The following is a 25,809-nucleotide window of genomic DNA, read 5'->3' on the forward strand; positions in this document are numbered from 1 at the left end:
CCAATTAGATACACAGGATCCTCAACCGAATGTTATTCAGCGGTATATATATACGCAACTCTCACCCTCCAATCCGACCCCTCTTCTCCTTCCCAATCATCACTACTATACAAACAAACGCTATGTACATCTCCCCCACCGTTAAGGACGACGGCAAAACCCGCCACTGGGGAGCGCGTGGCTCGACTCCGTATATGGCGAGTGGGATATATCAAACAAGCCATCCGTATCCCTCCCTATCAAATTACGCATTACTCCTTCCCTTGCCCCGAAAAGCCCTCTCCAATGCAACAGTGACTGGTGGAGGGGCAAGGTGACGTAGGGCTGATAAATAAGTCCCCAACTTCACGACCATCGCGTTGATCTGCGTGCGTCGAGGAGCGGGAAAATTGACAAAGGAAATAGAACGCCGGGAAGATGCTTGCTGGGGATCCTGCGTCCTCGACCGGAGATCCGCAGTGAGAATGATATCAAACCGAAATATCGAATCCGAAATTGAACGGAGAACGGAAGGCACGGAGATATTGTCCATATGGCCGAGATCGACCCAACCCGACCTAACCACCGGGTCGACCGCACCATGCATATAAAACCCAAGGATGATGTATCTCGAACCTCAACCCTGCGCCACGGACTTCTTCCGCCCGAAGATCGTTCGGGTGCGTGATTTATCGCGCGCCGGCTTCTTCTCGGAGGGAGGGCCGTCCTTCTTGATGGTGTGGGTGCGGGCAGGGCCGCGTCCGCGTGGTGCGTCGCGTGGTGCGTCGCGTGGTGCGGCGGGTTCGGGCGCGTCTTCGGAGTCGGAGAGGTATTTGTCTTTGTAGATCCTAGGAAGATGTTAGCATTGGCCGTGAACGGAATTCGAGACAACTGAAGTAGGGCTGGAGTGTCACAAACGGATGATAGGATCTGAACGTACCAACTATTCCCCGCCATGCTCACCCCCTTCCGCTCCGCCCGGCGATAAAACCACGCCGCCTTCTTCCCGTCCCGCTTACAGCCGATCCCCTCCGCATAGCAGAACCCCGCCTCCGCCAACGCGTCTGGATCGCCCCAGTTCCCCGCCACCTCGAAGCACCGTAGCGCCAGCGCCTTGTCCTGCCGTACGCCCCACCCGTTCATGTAGCTCACCCCCAGCTCATACACGCTCAGCGCGAACTGCGCCTTGTGCGTCTTCTGGTCGACCCGGTTGATCGCTTTGGGTCCGCCTTTCTTGATAAGGTCCTCGTCGTCCGCGACTTCCAGCTGGGCGGAGTCGACGGCTTTCTGGAGCCAGGAGACGCCTTCGGATGCGTTCGGACGCATGCCCCATCCGTGGCGGCAGGCGAGCGCGTAGAGCAGCATGGCGGTCGGAAGGCCGGCGCGGGCGGCGAGACGGAGGTGGTAGGTAGATTCTTGGAGGGCGCCGCGCTCGTGACATTCGATGCCGAGTTGGAGGTGGGTTTCGGGGTCGTTGGGTTCGGGGGCAGTGGTGTCGGGTGGTAGGGTGGTGGATTTCACAATGCGGGGTTTGATGGTGCTGTTGCTGGAGGCGATGGAAGGGGAGGTGAAGTGGGCGGCGCGAGGTGGAGAAGTTGAAGAGGCGTGATTGGGCCCGCGGGGTGGAGAGTTAGGAGGGGAACGACGAGGCCTTTGGGGTTGGGAGGAATGGGCGGGTGCGGAGGCGGTGGAGTGGCCGTCGGAATCGGTGGAGGGGCGGGCAGGAAAGTGAAGGGATGTGGGAGTGTTCGCGGATGGGTGATCGGTTGCGATGTCATCCCATTGGAATTGTCGGTTGAGGAATTCTTCCAGACCGATCGATTCCCGCTTCGACTCGCGCTTCGCAAAGCGGCCCCGAGGGAGAGTGAATTTGGAGTGGACGTAGGATGATGTCGGAGCTGGACTGTTGCCCGAATCGAATTCAGGGGGGAGCTCGTCGTTGGCAATCGACACGCTTGGCGGTACCATCCCCGACGACGACGGCGTATCGGGCATATCCTGAGAATCCTGCCGGGATGGAAGCTCGAATGATAGGCCCGTGCCCGTGCTGTCGTTGGTGTTTTGGCGGCCCGGAGCATCGTAGGGTCGTTTGACATCGATAGGCGAACGCATCGCTGCGCTGCTGAGCGGACGGGAGAAATTGAAGGATGGTCGTGGTAGTGCACCAAACGAAGCATTTGATGCGACAGATGGTGGTCGAGGGATAGTCGGTGGCAGCGGTGAGTATGGGGAATGTGACCGTGGTATGCTGCCGCTCACAGAATTGTCTCGTGGCGGTAACGAGTCTATGGAGTCGATCGTTGAGAATCCCTCGTTGTCCGAACTATCGTCCGTCATTGATCGCATGCTTGGAGATGATTTCCATGGTTGTGGGTTTGCCATTGGCTTTGGTGGTAGCAATGCCATGCCTGGATAGGTCTGAGCTGGCGCACGGTCAACAAAGACATCGTTCTGTGACTGCATCGCCGCTACAATAGGTGGTTGCGGTTTTGATGACCCCTGAGCACCGACAACCGGTCGACCCTTCGCTACATGTATTCCCAAAGCGCCCACACTTTCTGGTGAGCTTGCACGAGGAATATCAAAGTAGCTTTTAGGTTTTGAACTCTGCCCTATCGGCGTCGGGTCCTCGGTTACGTGCCTCAAGGAGGGATTGAACGGTGGGCGTAGGGATACGGTCGGTGGCGCACTCCTGCTCGTACCAGACTCCGTCTGTGGTTGCCCGTCGTACTGAATTTGGGGATAATGCGACGTCGGTCTCCAGGTCGGATCTTGCTTTACGCTTTTCTTCCGACCGACCAGCTGGCTGGGATCCTCGTCCCAGCCATCCTCATGTCCAAAGCTCCTCGACAAACCAGTTCCTTGGTGTTCGGTATCTCCGTCATTGAGGCTTTGGCCTTCGGACAGGCTTCGCAAAAACGCGGGTCGGGACTTGAATTCGTTTTCGACCGTGTTCGGCGGGAGGCGGCTAATACGGCTGCCTGACTTGGATTGCTCGTCGAATCTCTTCGCGAGAAGGCGGCTCTGGAGGGCGAGTGCATCGAGGGGTGAGAGAGCGGGTGCGAGATCGCCGGTGCGTGGAGAGACGGGGCTATCGTTGGGTACATTGAGGTAGGGAACGTCAATAGGTTTCGGACGGAAAGACGTCGCAGATCGTGGAGGGCCCTTCGACTTTGCCCGCGGGTCAGACTGCATTGTGGGCCGCTATCCCGTGTATCACGCGCTTGATATTCGGATCCAGGATCGTAGGAATAGATGAGCGTTGAGTGGGATGTTCGTACGCGATATCGAATGTCGGGCGACCATAGGAATGGATGCAAATGTCTCTAGGAGTGACTTGGGGTGGTTCACTTGCGCGACGTAGAACCGGTGAAGGATTGTGCTCGCTGACGTCTGCGGACGAGGCACACACACGACGCAGCGGTGGTGCGCATGAGGCGTGCGCCGTTCGTCGTCGGCAAAGGGGCGGAGTTCGACCACGGGCGCTCCGAGAGGGGGGGGCTGAATTGCGTTGGAAAGATATGACAGGAAGGAATGCGGCGATGGTTTTGAAGGATTGTCGACGAGGATAAGGAGACGTAGGCCACGGTATAAAGGAGACGTATAGGCTAGCGATTGAGGTATTGAAGTGGCGATAGGGCTCCGTACGGCAAAGGAGACGGCGAGTAGGGCACAGTATTGGCACAGATGGCGTCAATGGTGTGATGCACCCCAGCTGGAATCCAAAGAGGGTAGAACAAGAAGACTCGGCGGTGGAATATCGAAGGCGATGATTTGATCCAGAGGGGGAAATTGAAGCCAGAGTAGAGAGGGGAGAGAGTGCCGATGAGTGGTGGAGTGAAGGAGTGGAGGGAGATGATGATGATGCTGCTGTAGCGTCAATGGGGCAAGATTGGTAGTGGAGAGTGCCGAGTGGTGAGTGGACAGGGGTGGCCTGGGCGGAATGGAATTGGGGGCCTTAGGGCCTTGGGGCCTGGATGCAGCAAGTCACGCTGCAGAGTTCAAGATTGAGTTTGTTAGTGACAGTCAGGGGGGAAGGCGCGAGCGATGGGCAGGTGCAGCTCGTGCAGAGGGGGAAATTGGCAACAGAGGAAGGTGCAGTCGAGAGTGCTTCCCGCGTCGCAGTCTCCAACAGTCAATGCAACAACACCGCTTACAGGGACAATAATATACAGTCAGCAAATACGATCCCTTACCTTAGCCCTATCTCGAATTGGCTTTGCTCGGGGCTGTTAATAGCGAAAAAATAATAATAAGTGATATTGTGATCATCCTCCAGAGCACCTATTGTACCCTGTGGAGGAAATCAAAGCCAAAAGGGGCCAGCCCCTCGTCACCAGCATGTGGTTGGCTCCGCTTTCCATTTCCCAGGGCTGGGCTGCGTGGATCGATTTCAAGTGGTGGAACCATAGCGCGCAATCGGAATTCTGAACCGTTTGCGCCTTTGTGGCTCCTGATGCGCCAGCTTGCACTAACTTACCGGGACAAGGCTGTGGCGAATGAAATCGCTGCTGTGTCACGAAAATAGTCCCAATCCAACCTCGCTAATACCGTAATCATAACTGTAGTTCGTACCGTTGATCACTTGGTGTTGGTGATGTTGGTCCAGACTCTAGACTCTCATCCGAGCAAGCGGGGGATTGTTTAATGATATTCGCCGCTCTATTTTAAGAGAAGGGTGTTCACGATGGATTCTAGTGTAGAGCATCGTGATCTAGACTAACATATGAAGTCTAGAAGTGTAGGAATCCTAACACTGCACAGAGTGCAAACTGCTGGTAGACTGAGTATCAAGATCTTGTCCCTAGATCCCTGTCATACTTCAGTTCGTCTGGGCTTCCTTCACCTGAATCTCCTGCGCAGGGTGTCGCATCAGCGTCCTTCCAGAAGCCCGAATCGTTCGGCACATCTCAACCGCACTCCCAATTAGTCAAAGTGGGAAGAATTCCTCCGATCTCAAAGAGTTCAAGTGCCTCCATGCCATACCAATGACATGCTCCCCCCCTTACACCTGATGCCACGACCCCTCCCCAAACTCTAATAACCCCCTTTCCACCCTCCGCTTCCCCCTCCTCTTCCTCCCCATCATCCACCCTACCACCCCCTCCGGCACCCACCGCTCCACCAAATCATACCCCCACGCCCCCATCCCCACCCTCACCGTCCCCCCCGCCCACCGCGTCGTCAATGCACCCACCACCGCCCGATTAATCCGCATGAACGCCTCCTGATTCCTCCTTACCGCGCCCGGTTCCCCTCTCCCTCGGCGCGGATCGTCCGGATCGTCCTCTGCCGACCCGCTCGTGTGGTGGTCGATCGACCCCGTGCGGAGATGCGTGACGGGGACGCCGTCGTGCGCGAGCTCGTGGCGGAGGGAGGCAACGAAGCCGGCAAGGGCGGAGAGGAGGGTGCTTTCCTGGGCGTGGCGGGGCGGGTGGAGGGCGGAGACGGCGTTGGGGGTGAGGAGGAGGAGGCGAGCGTGGGAGGTGCGGAGGAGGGGGATGAGTGATTGGGTGGTGGTGATGGTGGCGTGGAGGGCGGACAGGGCGGTGGTCCAAGTGGAGGGGGGGAGGGTTTCGGTAGCGGTGATGGAGGTGGGGAGGGGGGGGATGAGGATGGCGGCGGTGAGAGTGCGGCTGTGGGCGGTGTCGGAGGAGATGGCGTCCTTGGAGAGCGTGCTCCTGAGATTCTCCAAGCAGCGATCCGCGTTCGATGGCTGTCTCATGTCAGCGTACGTCCTTTCAAAAGTAAGTGTCCCCCAAAATATCTCCTACCTCGAACCACATCGCCCGCAACCCTTCCCTCCCCTCCCTCCCCACCGCCTCCTCCTCCTCCCTCGTCTCCACCATCACAAACACAATATACCCCCTCCTCTCCAACGACAACGCCACACTCCTCACCAACCCCGACCAACCCCCTCCCACCACCACCACCTCTACCCTCTCCCCCCTTTCCCCCCTCTTTGCTCTCATCTTCCCCACCCTCCGCGCCCCCTGATACCTCCACCACTGCACCCCTGCCGCCATCCCTCCCACCCCCACAAACGTCCCGATCGTCCACGCCGCTAGCACATGGCGCTCACACCATCGCGTCACCGGCCCAAATACCCGGCCCAGCGGCCCATGTGTTAGGAAGCTTGTCGCGACGCGCGGCGGCGGCGGTGGCGGAGGGGGAGGGGGTTGGAGGGAGTCGATGGCGTGGCGGATGGAGGCGGCGGCGGTGTCGACCGAGGCGTCAAAGTGTTCGGCTGCGGTGGTAGTGAATTTGGCGACCTGGTCGGAGATGTGGGCGAGCTGGGTCGTATGGTTAGCAGTTGCCAGGAGAATGGAGGGAATGTGTTCAGTAGGGTGTGGAGGACGTACGAGGTCGAGGAATTGACGGTCGTCGCTGGTCATGGTTGTCGAGGGTTGTTAAGACATTAATGCAGATACTATAGAATTAGGTGGAAATAGTTTATTACTGGGGTATAAACGGGTCTCATGCGTCTAGCTATTGAGGAATTGTTGTTTTGTAGCTTGAGGAAAGTTGTTAAACTTGACCATCATGAGATATCCGTCCAGAGAAGCGCACGTGATATGACGATTGCTTGCGAGTAGAGAGCCAGCGAGAGTTTCAACTTCAATTGTTTATTCTGAGCTGCTGGCGCTTCGTGATTTGAGCCGCCCAGCGCCAGATTTGTTCCGCGCACCCAAAGCTTGAAGTTCTGGTCGTTTGCATCGAGTCCTGCTCTTTGGTTTGAAGTCATTAATACTCTGCCACTAAGTACTGACAACGAGAAGAGATTCGTTGTGATCCCGGCTAGTCGGGCTATTTCACTGTCCGTTTTGGCTCCCAGTCGGTTCTCTGAATCATCTAGGTACCTAAGCAACGGTATCTTTTCTCTAATTGGAGCTTGGTCTGCGTTGTCGCTTCACTTTCCCAGGCAATGTACCTTGGGTGCGATGGAAGAGGCGAAAGAATAAGACTCATCAAGTCCAGATGACCTTTGTGAACTATACTGCAGCTTAATTCTGGACTCCGCTTTGGACAGGTTGTTCCTTCAGTCGGATGGATCCCAGAGAATACCCAGCGCTATATCACCATGGAGTCACGTAGAGAAAGACCTGAAACCAAGCCTCTCGCAAGCGTGTCGAATTTGCAACCCCATATGGCTTCCCGCTATCCACGAGAATGGGGGCGCAGCCATGCAACTAGACAGGAAGCTCCGGATTACAACGTTGTACGTTCGCGGGCGACAGTCTGACTTTGTCGATGCGCTGGGCCTCTACGTTCACGGCGAGCAGACCAACGTATTGCATTGGCTAGTTCCTATCGATCCACGGCCAGGGCCGGCGGCTAGAGGGAAAATCACTGATCGAGAGCGAGCGGACCTCAAGTTCGCTCAAAATTGTTTTAGGTTTTGCCGAGAATATCACGCGAAGACGTGTGGGATGGTACCGCAATGGGTTCGAGGGCTAAAGCTGATTGATTGCAAGACCAGGCAGATTTCAAAGGAGACATCGAACTATCCGTATGTCGCCCTGAGCTATTTATGGGGCAGCCGGACTCCAGCACCACCAAATGTGCACGATGGAATCCTGAAAGAAGTGCCAAAAGTCATTGAAGACGCGATGACGGTGGCTTCCTCGCTTGGTATTTCATTCTTGTGGGTGGATAAGTATTGCATTGACCAAGCCAACGAAAAGGAACGGTGTCATATGATCCAAAACATGGACTGGATCTATGAAGGTGCAGAGTGACCATTTCGCAGCGGCGGGATCCAGTCTGGACTTTGGGTTAGTCGGTGTGTCCAGTACCTCGCGTGAACCTCATCGCATATGCAAGTGGGATCGCATACTCTTGTGTCCTTCTCGCACCCCGGTTTGGAACTCCTCTCTTTGAAATGGTCGTCTAGAGGCTAGACATACCAAGAAGGCCTGCTTTCCAGGCGACGGCTGGTATTCTCCGAGTCTCAGGCGTATTTTCAGTGCTATCAGACACATGGCGCTGAGGCGCTCGAGCTCCCTCTTCAGGAATGACATGCGACTGACGTCCGGAATGTTCGTTCATTGAGCATATTTCCCGAGAACGGAATCGGGAAAGGAGGTTATGATATATATCGACGCCTGGACGATTATTGCGGTACAGAGTTCACGTTCCAAAGCGACAGTCTCAACGCCTTCCTCGGGATTTTCAACGCTCTTCGGACACGAGAGCCTTGCGTGTTTCACTTCTGGGGCGTTCGCATCTTCAGGATGTCACGTACTCCAATGAAAAACTAGGGGTTCATCGCATCGCTAGCTTGGGGCGCCGACAGGGGTGTTAAGCGGCGAGGATGTAACCTGCCATCATGGTCATGGGCTGCGTATAAATGCAGCTAGATATATATCCCGCGCCGAGGATATTGGAACGGTTTCGACGAATCTACCACGGTGATGGTGACGAAGTTGTCAAGGGGCGCAGCTAGACATCGCGGCCTACGTTAGGGCCATCTATACTAGGGATACTTTCACTGATTATCACCTCTGGCTTGATATGACTGGTTAGGTGACTACTTGTCAATTTCACCGCTCAAACAATGTGCTAGTGGTTGGTTACGACGGGGTTTGTTTCCGGATCGACCTAAGGGAGGCAGGAAACGTCCTGTTGTTCTCGGGCGAAGAAAGAGTTGAGGGCCAGGACAGTGGCGATAACGAAGATGCTTTGAATCTCATTTTTTTGGGACGTCAAACTAATTACGGCAAACGGCTGGTCTTTCTCATGCTCCAGACCCAAGGCTCGAATGACTACACTCGCGTCAGCAAATTGGAGGTGATATCTCCGATTGGCGATCTAGATGAGAGCGGCATCTTCGAACACATGAGAACTCATTAGAAAAACCGAACCATTCGGCTCATTTAACGCATGTACCATTATCTACAATAGATCATAACGACCTTGTCCCTATTCCTTTGATTTTAGGCGACGTTTCAGGACATCCGCCGGATGAATTTCAGTGCCTGTGGGTCGTGAATAAGATGCTATGTTTTGCGCCGACTGGAAGTTACTGGTGATTATCCGGCATTATTCCCCTGGAAGCCACTGAGGTCCTTACTGGATGTCAGCGTATCTAATCCATCCGAATCCCAAGTTGCTGAATTCTCATGCTGAAGAATATGATAAAACGCCTTAATAATGAGAAGGAGGTAGTGAAACTTGTTTCAGCGACTGTATAGTTCCATTAGCTTTCCAGATTCTCACCTTTCTCCGCATCAGTCTAAAGTCTCCCAAGAAGTAGACTTTTCAGCCGATTTGATATTGCGTTTTCAGTCACTTTCAATACCGCGTCTTCCTCGCTTGCGGCCGGCTTTTCTGCCGGCTTTGCTGCAACATGCCGTCATCGACTCGAGAAGAGCTCATTGCATAAGTAGAGTAGAAGTTAAAGGGAGATTAGGACGCTGAATCGCGAACTGTTCCATCGTGCCACCTTTCTTTGATTAACCTACTAGCTTCGACATCGTGCCTTTCGGGAAAGTTGAGAGAATTCATCTTTGGGTCACACTCGCGTATACTTACCTGGATATTCGAAGTTCTTATAAGTAGAAAGGGATGAGTGGAGTAGCATTTCCGCAACACAACCATCCCTTGCGTTCATGATAAGGGACTCGAATACAATATTGAAAATATTGGGACATTATAACACACATAATTTTGTTTATGCGCCCTTGGGCCACGAATACAGTAGTACAACCCCCTTCAAAGGCAAAGGAATGATGTTTCTTCCCATCTTCGAACTGGTTATGAAACCTGAAAACCCTAATGGGGCGCCTTGGTAGTACATTACTACCTCCATCCCTGCTTATTATCCGTACTGCCGCTTGCGAACATGTCGTCCTGATTCGGTGGAGGCGGAGCATAATCCGGCCGCGGCCCGTCGATCGGCGGTAGATCCTGTGCAATCGCATCCTCATAGCTCGGCGGCGGTGCCTCATCATACTGTGCATTCGGATCCGGTACCGGCCTTCTCTGTGGAGGCAACGGTGCGCCAGGTTGCGGTGGGACTTGGTGGAACGGACCGCCCGGTGTGATCGGGGTCGTCGGCGAGGAAGGCCCAGGGACAGTAAGAGACGATGCACCAGGTGGAATGGTGTGTGTTTTGGGCGGTTCGACGTGGAGGGATGGCTTTTCGATAGGCCAGGTGGTGGTAGGTTGGGGTTTCATAGTGTCGGTTTGCATGGCCTGCAGGAGGGCAGCGGGAGGGCGGATGCCGGAAAACACCTTGACTGGGAGCCGGAGTGGAAGGATGGTGGTTTCGCCCTGTATATTGTCAATACTTTGCCCACTGGAGAAGATATGGCTAGGGGGATGAAATGGGTTCCAACCTTGCCAGCAACGGTGGTGCCGTAACCAATTCCCACTCGAACTTCCATCTCGTAATACCTCGAAATGTTACATGTGGTAAATGTTGGTGCGACAGTATTTGGTAGAGGTCGATTCTGCCAGTACTCTTTCGAGATATCTATCTCCGTTCCAACAGGATCTTCAACTCTCCCTAACGGGACGCCCATGTTGCTGTAGCTGCATATCACCCACGATGTCGATTCGGTTCTCATGAAATCATGCGCTCGTACTTTCGTGTATCCGATCAACTCGATCTGAAAGCTGTTCATGTAAAGTGGCTGCCGCCGCTCCGATAGCTGTGTAAAGAGCAATCGCATTGGGATCTCTTCCCCACATGTGACAATGGCAGGATTTTGGAGGCGCATATCGAAGGAAAATCGCGGCGGTTCGAGAGGAGGTTCGGGTTCTGACAATGTCTTCTCTTTCTTCCCAAACGAGAAAATCGACCCTTTTTTCGTCGGCGATGCCGGCGGAGGGTCCATGTTGAATTGATGGTGCCGCCGAGCAAAGCATTCGCCATCGCCCTGGGAACGAGGCGGCTCTATGGGGAAGAAATTGAATGGCGAGATCTATACCACATTGTTAGTCTTTTGGACAACATTGATAAGACTCTAGATGCAATTCATAAGCATGTTGCATCTACCACGAGCAGTGTCGGGACATTTTATGGAATAATATTCAGGTGCTGGAATATAGCATTGACGAAAGGGTTGTTGACGACGTACAGCCCTTGGGTTCTCTTTGAGAATCGATGGTCGGTTTACGGTGACTTTAACATAGTATTTGATTTCTGCTTCTCCGGGAAAGTACAGAGATGGCGGCAACGTCGTCCTGATATGACGAGTAGGCTGCTTTGCAATCTCAACCTGGAGGCCAGAAAATTGGACATTGGTGCTTAAGCTATTTGCCGTAGAACATGCGTTGTTGAACGGGAGCTAAGAATAAGATTAGACAGATTCACTGGTCTCTTTGTACATCAAGACCACGAACCTTGAACTCAAATGGGAACTCATGTTGGCCTGGGCCTATTGTGAAGCTCTTCTGTGATACATCATTCTGCATGGACGGATTTGGCCAAACTGTGGCCGTCCGGTACAATAACTACAAAGGTGTCAGTGAAACGTTCAATGGCATAGTAGCCCGCTCCAAGTCAGCTCAAACGGATGGAATCCGGGGTTCTTCAGTACCTTATGAACCTCCAGCACCGGTTTAGGTTTTTCTCTCGGCTCATGAGGAGCCTGCGCAATCAACCGTGTTTTGCTTTCGCCCTCGAGTTTGACAATGATAGATGAAACATTCGTGCTGTTGGTGTTCCGTAGGGCGACACGGCCAGTGATCACATCGAGATTCGTGTATTGTGCATTTGGCCGATCTAGGAACAGTTGAACGATCATCTTGAAGGACTGGGAGAGGTAATGGTCCAATATAAACAAGTCCAATGGTATATTGTCCCGAGGTCCCCTTCCCCAGGTGAGGAGAGGATCGAATTACAGGTCTCCGAATCCTAGGTTATTGTGAATCTCGTCTTTGAAAAGCGATCGAGGCTATTATCATGGAAATTGATGTGGTTATAAGATGAGCCGAAAGACTTCAAGAATAATCATCAGTTCCGACGCATCCCGTGCTCAAGATGCTAGTGAGATCTATTGCACCACGAGGAAGCGCGATACTGGATTCGGAGTCGACCTGAGGAGGCTCTTGCTGCGCCTTGCACTGCACACTGCACAGCCTCGTTGGAATCGTAAGCACGCTGAAAAGGGCAATTACAAGGAATGGTTGAAAAGCTAAAGGTTCTATTACAGCGATACAACGAAGCAACGGAAGGGTGGCTGATACGTGGACTCGTGTTTCATGATAACGGATGGAATTTTCGAAATCTCATCATGCGGGCTGTCATGAATCGTGATGTCAACACTTAGCGGAAGTCCTATCAGGTGGCAGGTCTAGCCGATATCTCCGATCGCACGGTTACGCTTGCTTCGTAATCGCTTCCCCTTCTCACCCCTGGGCCACGGCATCAGTGACTTCTCCCTGAATGAATTGATGTCTGAATCTTTCCATTTCTGCGCTACCGGTTTAGGATCATTCCCTTAAAGTGATCCTTGACTAACATATGTAAGGTCCGAATCTCAAACGTCCGAATCGTACTCCCTTTAATTAAGAGCTACTTAAGTCGCGAGCTAAGCTCGCCGGACGCCATCGCAATATTCGTCAGCCATGAGAGCTCTGAGGATCGGATCAAGGGGCATGCAGCAAACAATCAAACACCATACCTCTTAATCCCAATAGAGCATTCTCCATCAATGGGAATATCCTCAACTTTCGTCTACCTCTCACTCTTTGAATGCGCCCGGCACCTCCTTCGGCGTCATCGGCCTACTCGCTCCCGCAGTCGCATAACCCCTCGCCGACTCCCGATAGCTCGCCATGAAGATCTTCTCAAACGATGGCGGCGGTTTCCAGCCATGAATCATGCACGCCCGGCGGTACGCCTCCACCGCCTCCCCCGCCGAATAGTCCCCCACCGTGCCATGCAGCCTCGCCGGTCGCGGCTCCAGACTCATGATCGCCATGCGCACCTGCAGCAGGATGCTCTCGATCGAGTTCGCACTGGACCAACCGGACTGAGTGAGAAGCTCCATGCAAATCGCTCCGCCGGCCGTGACGTGTCCGCCGCCGCCTTGAGCGAAGGGGAGGAAGCGGGGGCGGATGACGCGGATGAAGGGCGGAGAGAAGGGGTAGTCTTCCGCAAAGCGCATCTCGAGGACGATGCTTTGGATATCCCATTTCTTCATGTCATGGGCGAGCGGGAGCGCGAGCGGGAAGGAATGGAGTTCCACGATCCATTGGTAAAGGTTGAAGTCGTCATCGCGGAGGTCTTCGGAGACGGTCCAACCCAGTGCGTGATGTACGGTGAGCTTTTGGAGATCCACAGTTTCCCTGAGATCACGCATGAGGGATTTGGAAGCGGAGGGAGTCGCGTATTCCGGAGGTACGATGAGAGGCAGGTCTTTCGCGTTGAGCTTTCCTGGCTCGTATCGCATCATATCCTCAGGTTGATCAATCCCAGCGACTACTTGATCCTCATTCTCGGACGCTTCTGAGTCCTCTTCCCATTGGGTTCTGGCATATCTAGAGTTACCATTCTTCTGTTTCTTGCCTGCGGAGGTCCCTGGAGAGCTTGTACGGATGAACTTCTCTGCTCTATGGACGGCAGAATATGGAATGACGACCCTGGCTATCTCCCCTGCTGGTGTCCTCAGAGGGTCTTGCTCGAACACCTGGTCCGGGGACTTTTCTATTCCATTGGCCGTGAAACCGGGTATATTGCCCACGCCACGAACGAAAAGGTACCGTGTCTGAATCCAGTCCACATGCTGTACCACAAGATGTGGACTTGAAGAAACAAACTCCTGTGGTGCATTGACAATTTGGTTCAGTGACATGGCAGATCGGATGTGTAGCGCACTTCTCGTCCAGCTGGGCGAATTAAACTTTGGACCATCCACGTGGGACCTATGCACGTTCGCATACGTTTGGCTAACATTAAAATCCAGAGAGTGGTAACAACCATCCCCATAGGCTCGGCCATTGACAACGGAATTATAATGCAGACCTTCCCGAATGATGCTGTGCCAATTCTCCACAGGGCTGCCATGCCAGGCGAAGAAGGTCTTGTGATTCAATTGCAATCGCTCCGAAACCTTTTCCACCTGGTCTAGGAAACGCTGCTCTTTGTCTGGAGCACCCATTGCAAACCGGAACTGAAGCCACCCAGGCATCCCGAGGAGCCGTTCTTCGTTCTCACCTCCTTTCTTTTCTTCACCGCCAATGAGATTATCGACTTGGAAGATGCAGGCACGGCAGGAAACAATGATCCAGCGCAAAATCTGGATCGAGGCCGGTGGAAGCCTGTTGGTCCACTGTGCAATAGTGGATCGTGATTCTAGAAGATGTTTGCGCATTTCCAAGACTGGGGGTATGAGGTCCATCATCCGCAATAGGCTGAGTCGTTTGTAATGTTCCGGAATATCGTCGAAGTTATGGTCGTATAACGCGAATTTGACTTTGAGCGGGTTGCAACCCTTGGATGTCCCAGTCTCTCGCGCGTTCGATCTTCTGGGATCTATAACAACCGGGTCATTTTCGGTTCCGAGAGGGCCTGAGAGGGGAATAATCGGGTCATTCTCGATTATAGGAGGTTCCGCGAGTTGAACACGATTTGGGTCAGCAACGTTCACAACCCGACAGTGACGAACGAACTCTCCTCTTCCCTGGATACAGAGGACAATCCAGTGATTTTCCTTCAGACGGTTCGAATCCTTTGGCTCCAGGCTCAATGTCCATGATGCCAGGTCGAGTTTCGCTTCGTATGGCATTTTCTTCCGCCAATCATGCATCTGTTCCGTACCTCTCTCATAAGTCTGCGGGTTTGGGACACGGAGATTGAGGCCCGAGGGGAAGTCTTGCAATTTGTTATAGAGAGCCCTGGAGTAGCAGAAGCTAATCAACAGGTCGACAACGAATGGTTGCTTGACGATCTCCTCCTCAATACTGGGACCGAATCCGAACTGTAGGTACTGGTAGAGACAGAGTGGCGCATCGCAGACATAGGGTTTGATTGCTTCCAGCTCGGTGTTAAGAGTCTTCCAACAAATCATGCAGTGGCTGGTGCAGAGGACCAAGTGTCGAACCAGGCATTGCATGACGAGAAGAGGGAGGGACAGCTGCGATTTTGGTGAGCTTAGGTGGTCCCTAAGGATGATCGCAGGAAGATGTTTCTCTGAAAGGTCCAGAGGCGGTGTTTCGTGCAGCGAATCTGCCAGGGTGTGGTAGTCGAGTGACTGACCGACGGGTGCGGTTGAGAGGAGGTTATATCCATGTTGGGCGAGATCCCAGCTGCATGGAAACCCGCAATTTTGACGGACAGAGACAAGGGTGAAGAGCCTGGTTCGGAGCATTTCTTCAATCGGCTTGGAGATGAAGCAATTCCGAATGATACGAGCCGGGTCGTCTCCAGCCTTGGCAGCCGTTGCCGAAAAGACGTTGATGATTTCCTCATCGTCGGGTTTGTATCGCTTGCAAAGACCCACGCGCAGGTCAAACACGTGTGATCGCTGCTGGGTAGACAGACGCGAAAGATCCTCGAAGGCTCGGTAACCCGACGGGAAATACAAGAGCAAGACTAAATACTCTGAGCGATGGAGGTTCCAGGCTACCATGGCTTCGTCGGATATTCCCAGTCTGGCGACACGGATGGACGCTATTACATGGCAGCGTTCACCGCTGAGTAGAGCGCCAGTGTAGCCGACACGAAAGCCCGCGTCTTTCAGTGCGTGGAGGTCGGATCCGATCCGATTCTGATACTCCGAATTTACGTGGATATCGTCGAATGCGCGACTTAGTCGACGAGTCGCTGGAGATTGGCTCGAGCGATCTTTACCGTCGGAGTCATCATAAATATCGTCGTGGCCCTCATCCACCTCTTCGTCATCCGGATCTTCATATTCCAGCTCGTCAGTGTCTACGACCTGCAAGGTTGAAGAGAGCAGGATTAGGTAAACGCGGACAGTGAGACCCTTGCGGTCCTCAAGACGAGACAGCCTCTGCAACAGAGACTCCGGTGTGGAATCATCCTCAGTGTAGAGTTTGAACGTATGATCGGAGGGGTAGTCGGAGACATCTGGCCACACTTGAGCGATGAAAGTGACAGGTGAATCGGTGTGGATGGTGTCAAGTTCGAAAACGAATGTCCCATCGTCCTGGCCTGCTTCGATACCTGAGATGTTTGGAATGCCCTGCTCTCCAGCCAGTGACTTGAGGTCCTCGATGTATTTGCGGCGAGGCATGATTGTGTAACGCCTCTAAGCTGGTATGAGCTCCGCATAAACGGAGGACTTAAGCCATAACAGTCTTGAGAAGCAGCAGAAAAGAGGATGCAGAGGAGAAGTTCGTGATTGATGTTTGGATTGAAGTGAAAGATTGAAGTGAAATATTAGCCTTTGTCAACAAAGAGTTCCGTGCCATCAACAGAACATCTCGATGTGGTTGTGATGCCTATCAGGTCAACACAGCAACCCGCCTCAGCATGGTGAATGTGACACGGTATCTAGACTTTCCTTTGAACTTCTCGGATCCCTTCCTCATAAAAGAAGAATAAACTTACAGGATACAGGCCGGTGTAAGTGAGGGAATATCGTGAGGAGGCTGTGTTCAGATGGCTGCCTGGAGGATGCAGGAGTCCAGTTCCTTTGATGCACAAACAGAAGCCATGCTCTGCTCTGTGGAAGTTTGAACCACCTCCCAATGCCAGACAAAGCAAATAACCATCAACGGCGGCCTGGGTGAGTACAATTTCCAGGGAGAGCAATATACTTTGGAACTGGTATTTTCCGAGCGGCGCTGAAGCGATGACAGGTCATTTTGTGCATCGCCTTGCGACCCTGGATTTGTAGGCATCAATACAGCGTTCTCTCTGCAGCTTCATCTTCTGTACAACACATCTTTGTCCGCCACTAGGAACCAGGAAACTTACAGTATCTTTGTTACGAAAGAGAACTTTCATGACATTAAATTCGTAAAAAAATGACCTTCTCAGCATCCCAAAATGGAACAGTCATCGCCAAATCACCTCATGTGTCGGATCCATCGCTCCAACCCTTCCTCCAACCCTCTTTTGACCCCGTCGACTTCTTGAATGGTGCCCTGCCCCATCTCGCAGTTGGCTCACAGGCATCATCACAAAGATCAAGCCAATCAATTAAGCACGTATCGCTGCAAGAAGCGTCTTCCACCGCTCAAACGCAGCTATCCCAACTCGCCGCGCAGACAACGCGCTTGTGCAATGTGCTCACCCAGCTCACGGACGACATCTTGCGGTGCGGCGGACGGCTCGCCTACGAAGTGGAAGTGCTGCGAGGCGAAGCAATTGGGCTCTCCGAGCTTCTGAACGATGGATTGCAAGACGAATTCAAGCGACTTCTACCAAGCGGGTTGGCTGATCTATCCATAAAGGAGGCGGAGGACGCGCCGCTCCCATCACAAGAGCCGGCGGCTGAAAAATCATCGTGTGGGCCGAACGTCCCGATCACGGATCAACCCCCATCACCGCCCGTACAGAAAGAGAACGGCACATCTACAACTAAGTCCGATTTACTTGCGATCCCGCCTGTTAGCGATCAAACCGACGCGGTCCAGCTATCTCTCAAGCAGCTCCGTACCCTCACTTTCGTGCGTGCCCGCCTCGACGCCGTCATCCGCACCTTCGGCGAAGCCACCAAGTGGTCCGTTCCGCCCTCCGAGCTCTCGCTTGCCTCCTCCTTCATCTCTGTGTCCGCACCCACCGCACCGGGGTCGTCGACGTCCGTGGACGGACGCTCCGCGGAGGATCGGGCGCAGGAGTTCGCGGAGCGGCTGCGGGGTGAGGTGGCGGAGTGCATCGTGGGGCCGGTGGCGGAGCAGAATGGGTATCAGGAGGCGATGAGGCGGATTGCGGCGTTGAGGGAGCTGGCGGGGGTGTGGAAGGGGACGGCGGAGGAGAAGGCGCGGGGGAGGTTCGTGGAGGGGTTGGTGAGATTGGCGGAGGAGAAGCAGAAAGTGAGGGAGCGGGAGGGGGCGTATCGCCGACGGAGTGGGAGCGTCAGGCAGAGCGAGAGGCCGGAAGGATATTTGGAACATTTGGCGAGATTGAAGGAGGAAGCATCATTCACTTGAATCGGAGCTTCATGCATAGGTTTCTTCATGGAACGAGGGAACTCCGCCATCGTTATCTATGTGGTGACCTAGGATATCTATCGAACATAGTTTCGTACCCTCCGAACGCCAGCTCGATGCAAATCATATGCAGAATGAAATTTACTCATCCGGTCGTCTCACATCGTCGTGTTTCACCGGATGCAACAACACCCCCGGTAGGCACATCTTCCCCCCAATTCCCTCCTCCCACTCCGGTCCGCCCACCTCCCCCAACTCATCCGCCGCCTTCCACCCCATCCACCTCCGAAACAGCACCCTCGGCAACATGCTCCGATAATACCAACTCCACCCCTCGAAGTTATGCTCCCGATCCTTGTTATAAACGCTGTCCATCCCCGCCGCCCACCGCCCCGGGATGTCCGCGTCCGCCGCATTGAACACCGCATCCGCATATTGCGCATCCCACTTCCGCGAGAAATAAATCGGATGCGGCGCGTACACCGCCTTGAACCCATGGTGCAGCGCCACGCTGCTCGGCCACATCTCCGCCTGCATGCTGCGTCCCGCCCGGTTCTCCTCGTGCATCGCGTCTAGCAGCCGCTTCGACAGTCGCGTGATGGTGTTGATGTACACGCGCCGCGGCATCGCCGCGAAGTCCGGATGCGTGAACGCGTCGTCTGCGCCGTCTTCCGCGCTGAAATGCGGGCGGTGGCCCGGGATGAAGTTCCAGAGCTTGTCGCGGAAGGGCCAACCGGTCATCTGGGGCTCCCACATGGGGAGGAGGGTGATGAAGTCGGCTTCTTCGCCGACGCCCCAGGTAAAGTTGTCGTCGGATTCGGTAGTGGGGGGTTTGGGACCGAGGGGCATTTGCTGGATGACGGCGGGTTGAGCGCCCCAGACGGTGGTGATTTTGCTGGCGGCTTTGGATTCGGCGATCAGGGCGTTAGTGTCGTCGCGGTATTTGGTGAACGAGGGGCCGTGGACGCCGGGGAAGTAGAATCGGGAGTTTCGCTCCCAGAGGTATTTGCGGGGTTGATCGCGGGAGAAGTCGCCAATTTTCTGGAGGAAGTGGTAATGGTTGGTGGTGTAGCGAGCGTCGACTTCCCAGTTCCAAATGAATTCGAACTCGGGATGGGTACGGGAAAACCACTGGAGCGGCATGAATTGCTGCCAGTAGACCTGCCAATCTCCGACTTCTGGATACCATTTCTCGCAGATCTCCTCGTTCCAGAGGATGCTGATCGATCGGAATTCCTTGGGGATGGACTTGCGCAGGATACGAGAATATTCCGCGCGGTCATGCAGAATATTCGCTCCCCGATCTTTGACGTTGATGAACATGAAGACCTGGAATTCTCCACCCGAGTGGAGAGACAACTCCATGATCATAGCCCGGATCGCCTGGAAATCATTCTCGCGGTAGTTATATCCTTCCCATGTCCGGATCAGAAGGGCTGTCCGTGGCCGGTAAGTCAGCCCGGTCTCCTGAACTGGCTCCTGTCGCTTCTCCTTGGTTTTATCGTCTCCGTCGTAACCCGCTTGGAATTGATCATATCGAAGTGCAGATTGCCGCAATGCAACACCAGGCGACATATTCGGTGACCGCCGATAGTTCGGGTCATAGCGCTCCTGGTTGCGGTTCAAACATTCGTTTTGCAGCTCGCCCCAGGACACGGTTTCCCAATCGACTTTTCCAGGTTCTGCCCAGGATGCCCTTTCCCGCACCGATCGGCCTTCGTCTAGTCCATATGGTCCGTACCGGGAGATTCGATCGATACAGATGTCCTCATCCAGATCCAGCGCCTCGTATGATCCTGTCACTGGCTCGGGAAACCCTAGGGGAACCGATCGGTAGGCGTGGACGACGTCGTGGATGCTCTCGTTGAGATTCAAATTTCGAGGTCCTCTGCAGGGCACATAATCTCCGTGGTATTGTCTCCGCCATTCCTCGCCATTGAAGTCAGGATAGGGAAGATACGGCGCATATGACGAGTTGTGACTCTCGTCTACTTCGCCATTGGCATATCTGCCCTGGGCATGGTTGGCGGCGTGAAATTTCCTAGCTTCGTACGCCCGCAGAAGATCGACGCCACTCTTCTGGTAGAAGCCATGCTCTTCAGGAAACCCTTCCCATCGGTTTGGGTCGTAGTTGTAATCGACGTAGTCTTCGTAACTGATCCGAGGGGTTAGCATTGAGTGGCGACAATGGTTTACAGCAACGTACGGCGGATAGTGTCCATCCACATGGCCCGGTCTGTTCCAATCGAGCATCTCATCCATATCTAGTGGTGTCGTAGGCGGTGACCAGGCCTTCGATTTCCTCCGCGTTTCTCGCGGGGGAGCCGTAACCAGTGTCCGTTGTGTCGAGGTTCCCTCTGATTTTGCCGGTGGCGAGCCATTTTCTCCCTGTGCCGTTTTGCTTGGGGACGGGTCCTTCTCCTCCTGATAATGTATCTGGCCTGCCTTGATGACGGGTGGCAGGGGGCCAGGCTTGGCGACTTCGACGTGTCGGTCGGCAGCCCATGGATTCTCAAATCGCTTGGTAAAGATGGCGCAAATGGAAACGAACACGAAAGCAAAGAAGGACAACAGCGCCAGCCTGCGAAAATGTGACCACAGCATGCTGTCGCGGGATATCAAAGTCGCGGCATAAGTCGCCTCCGAAAGAGCGCGGATCGATTCTAACGGGAAGGACTCGAGAGGTCTCCGTTCTCGACGTCGCAAAGGAGGCACGACGAAACGACCAACGGAGACCTTTCAATGATTTGACGAGATGAGATAGTGGTACCAGGTACCGAAAGGAAAGTGATGGAAAAGAAAAAACTCAAGGGAAACTCGCCGAGATGGTTTCCTATGATGAAGGAATGAACCGTGCTAGACTCCACTTCATCGTCTTTCCAGAGCACGTTTGGATTTGGAACCGTGGATCGTTGACGATGCTGCTGAAACGTCTCCTGTCATACTTTGTACGGATCGTCACCGATGATCCATACTTACTTCTGGGTCAAGCAAAGGGAGCGGCAAAGTCGTGCAATCATGCGGCTAAGCACCTTGGCCTGCACCTGGTGATCTTTGTCTTACTTGAGACGGATGTGTAAATCTTCATTCACTTAAGCAACCGCAGAGGCCTTTAGATAATTAAGGTGTAACTGCTGTGAGGTCACTGAGCTTTGTGTAATGGTAGGGTTTATTGCCGACAGTGTGTGGTTGATAACGAGGACCACAGGTGGAAAATCTGTGGGGGCAACCACCCTCACTGGCTCCTGCCTCCACCAGCAGAGCATCCTGGTACTCCGTACCTGAACTCCAGAAAATGCAACTGAACACATCTTATCTCGTCAGATTGCCATCACATTACTATGTAGGTGAGCTCTCCCTACAAATATCTGCTGTATTGCTGTAATTTGGCTTTGAATAAGTACCTAACTATATAAATCTCCTAGGATGCAGGCACAGTGGTGAGCTTCTGGTCAAGTTCGCGATGTTGAAGCATCAATTTGGCGGCACCCCTATTGATCCTGTGCCGACCGGAAACTGGAAGTCTTGAAGTCATGAAGACCCAGTTTCAATGATCCCATTTACTCTCAACCACGCGGAAGGGATCCATGACTCCCATTGGTCTTCGGTCCACACCAATTTTGTCGGGCTCATTATCAAAAAATGACTTCGAGCACCTTTCGCTTGCTTGCAGGGCTTCTCAACATGTGTGGGTTTCCTCGTGGTCCATCAAGGTCGATCCGCAGTTTGTTTGTCGCCAATTCTCGGCCAATTGCATTGACTGAAGCACAAGACGGGTGTATCAAAGACATCCTAGAGGCTAGACTTCTGCACCCTCGTCTACATGGCTGGTACTGGGGGTACTTCGGAACGGCTTGCCGAAGTCTTACAAGCCACCTTCACAAATCACACCTGGTGACAGCCGATTCGGAACCCTGAGATGGGATGTAAAGTAAGTTGTAGTAGGCCAGATGGCAGATTTTGAACCTTCAATGTATTCAACGGCAATGGACACAGCCTCTAGGTATATGCCTTCGTGCCCTTATCCTGACACTCACTTCACCACCATCAGACCGTAGACATCGTTTTGTACAATCAACTCTTTCAGTTTCCGTCCCCCTGCTATCTTAAATGAATGCCAAAGTCAAAGCCCCCACAAGAGCCGTCACGACCGTCAGCACCTCCGTCCTCTTCACCATCGTCAAGCTAAACATCTTCCCGGTATCCCACGTCAAATGTCTCAGCCCGTTGACACAGTGATACACGAACGGCGATGCCACCGCGAACTTCGTCGCGATCTTCGCAGCGATCGGCCACGCGCCGAAGCCAGCCGCCAGGCTGGCCGACCCGATCTGCCAGCCCAGCGACGGGGCCGCGGCGTAGGCGGCCATGTAGAGATAGAAGCCGCCGGAGAGGAGGATGCCGGTGATGCGGTGGAAGCCCGAGGCGTACCAGTGGCTGAAGCGGTAGATGCTGATGTGTGGGGAGACGGGGCGAGCGAGTCGTTGCTTGATGAGCTCGCTATTGGCGTTTGGGTCGCCGGAAACGGTTTGGACTTGTCTGTCGAGGGGATAGGTATTAGTCGGGTTTCGTTATATTTGGGGGGACTTGAGGGAAACTCACCTCCGCTGAACGAGATGTGCGTTCGTCGCAATCGCCGCGGGGGACGCCCATTTGGACAGAACCGTCCGCGATGATGGCTGGACGGCAACTAAAGGAGCGACCGGTTAGCCGGGTTCGACAATGAGTGTGTCGGTTGAGGATGAGGACATACGCCGCCTCAGAGATGATTGAACTGCTCTGGTGGCCAACATCTTGAATGGTCTAGCCCGATGGCAGCTAACTTTCAATTGGGGAATTGACGATGCAAACAAGAACGAAGTTCCAGGATACGAAACGCACAAGAATCACAGTTGACAGTCGTGATGCGATTGATGCCGAGCGGCAGTTCCTTCCTCGGTCGGGCTAACTCGGAGCTTCCCAGCCAATCAACAGCCGTGTTTTGTAAAAGTACCAAGCCACCCACACGTGCTCGACCACGTGACCAAAATTCTCACTACATCTCCGAAAAAATCCAATCCCCTTTGAACTTCTTCTTCTTCTTCTTCAGATAGTTATTACTGGATCTCAAAATCAGCTCTTGACCGCATGGAATGAAAAGATTTGATGGTTGCTTGTCAACTCGAGGTCCCAGACCGATCAACCCCGTAGTTAATCGCGCATTGCCTGTTTCTCAATCAGTACGGTGCGTTTCATATCAGGGGTACATTTTGTCGTTTGAATATCAGGTCTTGAATGTATGCCAACATACAGATGCAGTCCCTAGAATCCAAAGCATTGCAGACCTTTGTGAGCTTCCTACATGTAACATCGATGTCTCGTCCTCGTCCACTAGGCTAACTCACACTTCCACCTTACCCGTGAAGTTTTTTTCATACCCCGATGATGAATTAAATTGAAGCCCGCTAGAGTTTTGACGTCTCCCACCTCCGCAAACGGGAAAATGACGTCCTTAACTTCCACCTCGTCCGGCAATCTCGGCCTACCCGCCAATTCATACATCTACTCCATCACCCCATTGACCGCCCAGGTGGGATTCAAGAGCTATGCTCCTGTCTTGGGACCTGGTCGTATGGCTGCCCTATGTTCCGACGACTCCGTCCGATTTTTCGATCCGGAGCGGTGTTCAGCGGGGCAATCATCATCCGGGTCAACAGCTCTGCATAATGTCAATTCAAGCGTGACGGCTCTCTGCCGATGGGCAGCGGACGGCGAAGAGTGTAAGAACATTTTCACCACCGGTAGAGATGGGTTGGTAAGGCTTTGGGATCTGCGGAGCGGCAAGAAGAGCATGGAGTTGTCGAGCCCGAAGAGCGTACCGATGTCGGCGCTGGGAGCGAGCTATGCAGGCAATTGTATCGCGGCGGGAATGGAGTTGGAGAAGAATGGACCAGCAGAAACGCTCTTGTTTCTATGGTGAGAGAATGGCAATGGTTTCAAAGATATGAAGGCCTAATGCTCCCTACAGGGATCCTAGAAAACCAGGCAGTCCCTCAGTCACATTTGAGGAAAGTCATACAGACACAATAACAGAGGCATGGGCAATTCCTCACAAGGACATTGGAGCACGGAAATCTAACATCAAGCCTAGATCCAATTTCATCCAGAGAAACGGCATTTAATGCTCACCGGTTCTACAGACAGCCTTATCAATATCTTCGATATCCGGCAAACGGAGGAAGACGACGCATTGATTCAAGTGATCAATCACCGCTCTGCCATCCACCACTGTGGCTTCCTGTCCGATGACAATATCTATGGCCTGGGAACGGACGAGACTCTATCTTTCTACACTCTGTCGGACCCCGATTCCGATCAACCCGATCCGAACCCCGCACAGCTAGGAGATGTCCGAGAGTCGCTGGAGTGTGACTACGTAGTCGATGTGGTCCGAGCAGGCGGCGACTGGATGCTCGTTGCCGGCAGCTTCACGGAGAAGCGAGTCGACCTGGTACCTCTTCGCGCTCCCAATTCCAAAGGCTCTCTATCATGGACGCCGGATACCGGTTCACGAGTACGCATATCCGGAGCGCATGGCGAAGAGCTCGTGCGAGACGTGTACGCGGAGGTGGCCGATGCAAACGTAAGGCCGATCTATTTGATATATCCTTATCCGCCGTGAATTAACGTGGATTGCTAGAACCCTATCGTCATCACCTGTGGGGAGGATGGTTTTGTGCGGAGCTGGAAGTCAGGTTTGGAGAGACAAGGGCGTGATTCGGTGGGGAAGAGCTCCGTTCAGAAAAGCAAATCGGGCAAATCGAGCGGCAAGGGGGAGAAGGCAAGATTCAAACCGTATTGAGATTTGAGGGGCTAGATGGAAGGCTAGAGGGACAATTCATGCCATCCTACGGCCGTACTGCACGTAGTATGAGTCACGACGCAGTCAACTCTGTAATACATAGTCTGTAAGTTATGAAGAATGTCAGGTGTGGTGTGGCCTGGTCCTGATCAGCTCACGGTAGCAAACCGTGCACTGAAGCGGTTATACAGAATACTACCTACTTGGTTACCGTCATATGAAAGAGTGAGCTGTGACTTGTGAGAACGCATCTGCGAACCAGGTCACTCGCGGGAATATGGAATATTAGAAGCATAAATGCCCGAAGGCTCGATGGTGGCTTGACGCATATCCGATGTGCCAAGACTTTGCCAAGCCCACTATGACCAGGGGCTGTGCCTACAATGGGTGGGGCGGGACGCATCATCGCCTTTTGCTGAGCCCTCTCAATTCCCCTCCCAATCTTGAATCCCCCACCCGATCCCTCCTCTACCGCGATTCTCCCATTGCTTTGAATATTTATGACGGATATTTTGGGTTTCTTGCCCTTCTATGAAGGAACTATTTGAATATTTTGCCATTGTTGCCGTAAATCAAGGCTTTTAGTCAAGAATTTATAGAGTCGTCCATGGTTAGAAACGGTCCCTTATTAGCTTTTACAGCCTACTGCAAGATCGCAAGAGCCTTCTGTATCACGCGAGCAGATTCCATTGGCACTTGCTTGGACGCGATACAGGACTGAACATATAAGAACTGAACTACTGGCAACCAAACAAGTTCCTCATGTCGTCGTCCTTGCGGCCTGAAACCCTCATCGCGCCGAGAGAAAAAGGCTGACTGGTCTTCCACAAACGTCAACATTGCTTTGACGAACCGTTAACCACTTTTCCAATCTGCCGTATGACTCCTGTCTCTTCTTAAAGGGCTGATTTGCTACT

The 25,809-nt window shown here is 53.4% G+C and overlaps 9 protein-coding genes across 9 annotated transcripts; 3 read left to right on the forward strand and 6 right to left on the reverse strand.

Annotated features, from left to right (window-relative positions):
• Window positions 1-918: 918 nt before the first annotated feature.
• On the reverse strand, window positions 919-1,449 carry P152DRAFT_380846 (HCP-like protein; the record flags this gene model as incomplete). Its single annotated transcript, XM_033675724.1, has 1 exon — window positions 919-1,449. A coding segment is annotated over one exon (531 nt), but the record flags the coding sequence as incomplete, so codon positions are not given.
• Window positions 1,450-4,984: 3,535 nt separating this feature from the next.
• On the reverse strand, window positions 4,985-6,508 carry P152DRAFT_482203 (DUF1776-domain-containing protein; the record flags this gene model as incomplete). The annotated part of the gene is made up of 3 exons (XM_033681872.1): window positions 6,342-6,508; window positions 5,754-6,272; window positions 4,985-5,695 (listed from the first exon to the last, which is right to left on the reverse strand). The coding sequence occupies exons 1-3, from the start codon at window positions 6,372-6,374 to the stop codon at window positions 4,985-4,987; spliced, it is 1,263 nt and encodes a 420-aa protein (XP_033533778.1). The 5' UTR covers window positions 6,375-6,508.
• A 252-nt stretch (window positions 6,509-6,760) lies between these two features.
• Window positions 6,761-8,201, forward strand: P152DRAFT_487537 (HET-domain-containing protein). Its single transcript, XM_033682101.1, has one exon. The coding sequence runs from the start codon at window positions 7,164-7,166 to the stop codon at window positions 7,716-7,718; it is 555 nt and encodes a 184-aa protein (XP_033533779.1). The 5' UTR covers window positions 6,761-7,163; the 3' UTR covers window positions 7,719-8,201.
• Window positions 8,202-8,580: 379 nt separating this feature from the next.
• P152DRAFT_473873 (uncharacterized protein) lies at window positions 8,581-11,732 on the reverse strand (the record flags this gene model as incomplete). The annotated part of the gene is made up of 6 exons (XM_033681275.1): window positions 8,581-8,744; window positions 9,810-10,254; window positions 10,320-10,907; window positions 11,064-11,273; window positions 11,329-11,439; window positions 11,526-11,732. The coding sequence occupies 6 exons, from the start codon at window positions 11,730-11,732 to the stop codon at window positions 8,581-8,583; spliced, it is 1,725 nt and encodes a 574-aa protein (XP_033533780.1).
• A 559-nt stretch (window positions 11,733-12,291) lies between these two features.
• Window positions 12,292-16,481, reverse strand: P152DRAFT_458561 (uncharacterized protein). Its single transcript, XM_033679490.1, has one exon. It carries the CDS (start codon window positions 16,185-16,187, stop codon window positions 12,672-12,674), a length of 3,516 nt encoding a protein of 1,171 aa, XP_033533781.1. The 5' UTR covers window positions 16,188-16,481; the 3' UTR covers window positions 12,292-12,671.
• Window positions 16,482-16,519: 38 nt separating this feature from the next.
• Window positions 16,520-18,122, forward strand: P152DRAFT_26970 (uncharacterized protein). The gene is made up of 2 exons (XM_033674855.1): window positions 16,520-16,682; window positions 16,756-18,122. The coding sequence occupies exon 2, from the start codon at window positions 16,924-16,926 to the stop codon at window positions 18,049-18,051; it is 1,128 nt and encodes a 375-aa protein (XP_033533782.1). The 5' UTR covers window positions 16,520-16,682; window positions 16,756-16,923; the 3' UTR covers window positions 18,052-18,122.
• Window positions 18,122-20,899, reverse strand: P152DRAFT_26783 (uncharacterized protein). Its single transcript, XM_033674841.1, has 2 exons — window positions 20,258-20,899; window positions 18,122-20,206 (listed from the first exon to the last, which is right to left on the reverse strand). Exons 1-2 carry the CDS (start codon window positions 20,653-20,655, stop codon window positions 18,193-18,195), a joined length of 2,412 nt encoding a protein of 803 aa, XP_033533783.1. The 5' UTR covers window positions 20,656-20,899; the 3' UTR covers window positions 18,122-18,192.
• Window positions 20,900-22,063: 1,164 nt separating this feature from the next.
• On the reverse strand, window positions 22,064-22,939 carry P152DRAFT_27021 (mitochondrial succinate dehydrogenase subunit C). Its single transcript, XM_033674856.1, has 3 exons — window positions 22,805-22,939; window positions 22,654-22,741; window positions 22,064-22,590 (listed from the first exon to the last, which is right to left on the reverse strand). Exons 1-3 carry the CDS (start codon window positions 22,842-22,844, stop codon window positions 22,158-22,160), a joined length of 561 nt encoding a protein of 186 aa, XP_033533784.1. The 5' UTR covers window positions 22,845-22,939; the 3' UTR covers window positions 22,064-22,157.
• Window positions 22,940-23,155: 216 nt separating this feature from the next.
• Window positions 23,156-25,203, forward strand: P152DRAFT_458563 (WD40 repeat-like protein). The gene is made up of 4 exons (XM_033679491.1): window positions 23,156-24,006; window positions 24,059-24,125; window positions 24,182-24,673; window positions 24,731-25,203. Exons 1-4 carry the CDS (start codon window positions 23,534-23,536, stop codon window positions 24,890-24,892), a joined length of 1,194 nt encoding a protein of 397 aa, XP_033533785.1. The 5' UTR covers window positions 23,156-23,533; the 3' UTR covers window positions 24,893-25,203.
• Window positions 25,204-25,809: the final 606 nt, after the last annotated feature.

This window comes from Eremomyces bilateralis (assembly GCF_010015585.1).
Source record: "Eremomyces bilateralis CBS 781.70 unplaced genomic scaffold P152scaffold_10, whole genome shotgun sequence".
NCBI classification, from domain to species: Eukaryota; Fungi; Ascomycota; class Dothideomycetes; order Eremomycetales; family Eremomycetaceae; genus Eremomyces; species Eremomyces bilateralis.